Source organism: Merops nubicus, unplaced genomic scaffold (assembly GCF_000691845.1).
Source record: "Merops nubicus isolate BGI_N331 unplaced genomic scaffold, ASM69184v1 scaffold32052, whole genome shotgun sequence".
Taxonomy (NCBI): domain Eukaryota; kingdom Metazoa; phylum Chordata; class Aves; order Coraciiformes; family Meropidae; genus Merops; species Merops nubicus.
In genome coordinates this window covers 3,169-6,389 of record NW_008593444.1, presented here as the reverse complement: position 1 = coordinate 6,389, position 3,221 = coordinate 3,169, and the positions used below count along the sequence as shown (strand labels likewise).

At 52.5% G+C, this 3,221-nt stretch overlaps 1 protein-coding gene across 1 annotated transcript in view; it reads right to left on the bottom strand.

The window, feature by feature from the left end:
• Positions 1-3,221, bottom strand: part of LOC103768314 (serine/threonine-protein phosphatase 2B catalytic subunit gamma isoform) — a gene marked incomplete at both ends in the record, with an annotated part of 15,867 nt that overhangs the window by 10,579 nt on the left and 2,067 nt on the right. Inside the window, one exon of the mRNA XM_008935454.1 lies at positions 1-112. Within this exon, the coding sequence (XP_008933702.1) occupies positions 1-112 (112 nt within the window). The remainder of the gene's footprint in view (positions 113-3,221) is intronic.

Below are 3,221 nucleotides of genomic sequence, written 5' to 3'. Positions count from 1 at the left end.
ATTCCTGCTTAAAGGTGAAGTATTCTGTGAGGTGCCTGCACTCGTGGTTCCCTCGAAGGAGGAACAACGTTTTGGGATGATTTATCTTTAAACTCCATAAATACAGCACGCACTGCAAGAAAAGGAAGGAGGAGATGGCGTGTAATAAAAACCTTTTATAGGGCACTAATCACCCGTGGAGTTCACTAAGTGTTTCTGGGAAGACTCCCAACAAGCTGAATTCAAAGTGGAACCCTGATAGAAGCCCAGCTCCATAATCGGCAGCAGATCTTATCTTGGCCAACCTCAGCAGTGGGGGGAAACCACCCCGAGCACTTCTCTATATTAGGCCTGAGTTGGAGAAGTGACAAATGAGATCTCCTTCAACTGAAAGAGGCTCCGGGTTGGGTGGGGGCAGCTTCATCCTTCCAGCAGAATCCAAAAGCTCCACGGGTCTGTCTTCAGGAGACGTTTTTGCCTCAGATGTCCCACTGCTCCCAGCGTGGCAGGCGGCCACCGAGTCCACCAAAAACGTCACAACAATCCAGCCCCAGCTTCCCCGCTGACTTCCCCGCCCCTCTGGCTCTCTGCTGACACTCCCAGTCATGTGAAGCTCAAGTTCAAAACAGGAAAAGCCCAGCCAAAAAAACTTGAGCTTGAGGAGAGTTTGTCACATCCCCTCTCTCTCGGCGGGGACACCTGTCCAGAGAGCGGCGTGGAGGAGGTGCTGGCTGAAGTTAAACCAAAAGAAGCATTTTTTTAACCCAGAAATATTTCAAATTCTTGGCAAAAATATCACCCAGCTCGGGAATAGAGGCTCTGTGAAGGAGGGGAGGGCTGGAGAGCAAGAGGGGCTCACCCTTCCCCGCGTGGAGCCGACAGCTCAATCAGCAGGTACCTGGTATGGGGAGATGTTATCACATTTCCCTTCTGGGTTTTGAGGGCTGGAAGGACAACCCATCATGACAGCAAGCCCCAGGATCTGGATTAAAGGCTCTAATAGGAGCTTACCCTTTTGGCTGACATGCCACAGAAACGACACACACACACACACTCGGAGAACGTGAACCGTGACGTCTGTCAACAGTTTTACACTTCAAAACATCCCTCATCTGGGGCACAGATCTCTGGGAAGCAGCTGCTGTGGCACGGAAACAACCTCCAGGGTGAAAATAAAACCCCTTTCAAGTTAGTTTCCAGTACAGGCAGCTTAAATCAATGGTATTGAAGAAGTGAAACTCGCCAGCTACGTGCAGGGATCTCCAAAACCCCAAGGAGTAAAGCACCCGACCGTGTCTTCACTCAGAATCCAACCCCACAGGAAAAAACTGGGATTGTAAATTCTGAACCCTAAAACTGAGCAGCAACAGGGCCAGGGGCAGATAATTTAAGCTGTGGTTAGGGCTTGCAAAAAAAAAATGATGTTTTATTGCATTTGTTAGCAGGAGGAATGCTCCCAACGAACCCGTTTATCATTATTTTGTCATTCGGAGCTTTAACCTCCTGTTGTTTGTGATCTAAACGTCACTTTTCTGGGCTGTTTTCAAGTCCAAGCTCTGCAGGGGCTGGAGTGGGGACTGGGGGAGGTGTCTCCCTTCCCATGCCTCGGATGCTTCCTGGTGTTTTGTACGGATCCCCTTCCCAGACTCCCAAGGCACCGTGCCCAGGAATTGATTCCTGCCCCTTCACAACAGCCCAGCAGCAACTCCAGACAATTCTGGCCTGGGAGGCTGAAATCATCCACTTCTCTCCTTATTCTGCCCAGGAGTTTGAAACCCACAGCCCAAGGTTTGGGCCCCTTCCCCCTTTTTTGCTCACAGGGTGAAAACTCAGCAGTTTTTATTGGGGGAAGAATCTGGGTGCCAAACCTGCTGCTAACGGCCAGGCTGGCACCTCTGGCACCACTTATAAACCCCAGCACCTGGGGGAAAGCCAGAAATGTTGAGTCTACCAGCCAAGTGCCATGGCAGGCATGGAAGAAAGGGCAAAATTTGGGAATCCTGGCCCTGTGTTCAGCCTGACACACCCCACAACACTGACTGGAGCTCTTCAGTGCTATTCTGGATAAAACAGCACATTCTGCAGCTGCTGGGGAAGGGTCTAGAGGCCAAGTGTGGGGAGGAGCAGCTGAGGGAGCTGGGGGTGCTGAGCCTGAAGCAAAGGAGGCTCAGGGGAGACCTTCTGGCTCTGCACAGCCAGGGGGGGGTCGGGCTCTGCTCCCAAGGGACAAGGGACAGGATGAGAGGAACCATCCTCAAGCTGCCCCAGGGGAGGTTTCAGTTGTCCCTGAGGAACAATTTCTTGCCCTGGAGGGTTGCCCAGGGCTGTGCCAGGCTGCCCAGGGCAGTGGTGGAGTCCCCACCCCTGGAGGGGTTCCCAAGCCGTGGAGATGTGGGGTGAGGGACACGGGGCAGTGGGGACCTGGCAGTGCTGGGGGAACAGTTGGACTCCATGACCTTAAAGGTCTCTTCCAACCAAACCCATTCTAAGATTCAAACACTTTGCAGAATCCTCTCCCACTAGACATCATCCACGGGAGGTTCCACAGGGCTGCTTCCCTCCCTCCCTCCTTCCCCAACAACTCTTTTCTTAAAAGAAATCCACCCAACCCAACCCCATTCTATGGCCTCGTTACACTTACTGGGAAACAACGTTTTTAAATGAGAATTTCCCTGAGCCAGAGGCCCAGAAAAAATGTGTTGAAGGCATCCAGCTGAGCTGATGAACTGAGACTATAGAGGGGTTTAAAGTTTTTTTTTCTGAGCCACAAACTGCTCCTTTTCTCTTGACAACCTAATGCAGCAGTGGGGAAAGCTCCCAAGGCTTACCTGGGCTGCTTAGAAGCCTCACAGCCTCCCTTAACATCTCCTTGGCCCCTTGTTTTGCACCTTGCTTCCTGATTGTCTCCATCAGGATGCAATTATACAATTAATTACCTCCCGTTTCATTCAGTTAGAAGGTCACCATGATCAGCTGCTCTGGGCAGGCACTTCTGTAACCCCCTCACCCAGCACAGGGAGCACAAGTGACTCATGACAGCCTGAGGATGTTGGTGTCTCCTTCACCCTCCCCGTGGTGACAGCACAGGGGAACCTGGAGACCTTCCCATCACAGATGCCAGTGTGGTGGGGCTGGAGGGGACCTCTGGGGAGCATCCCACCCAACCCCCCTGCTCCAGCAGCTCACCCCCAGCAGGGTGCCCAGGGTCACAGCCAGGAGGGTTTGGGATCTCTCCAGAGCAG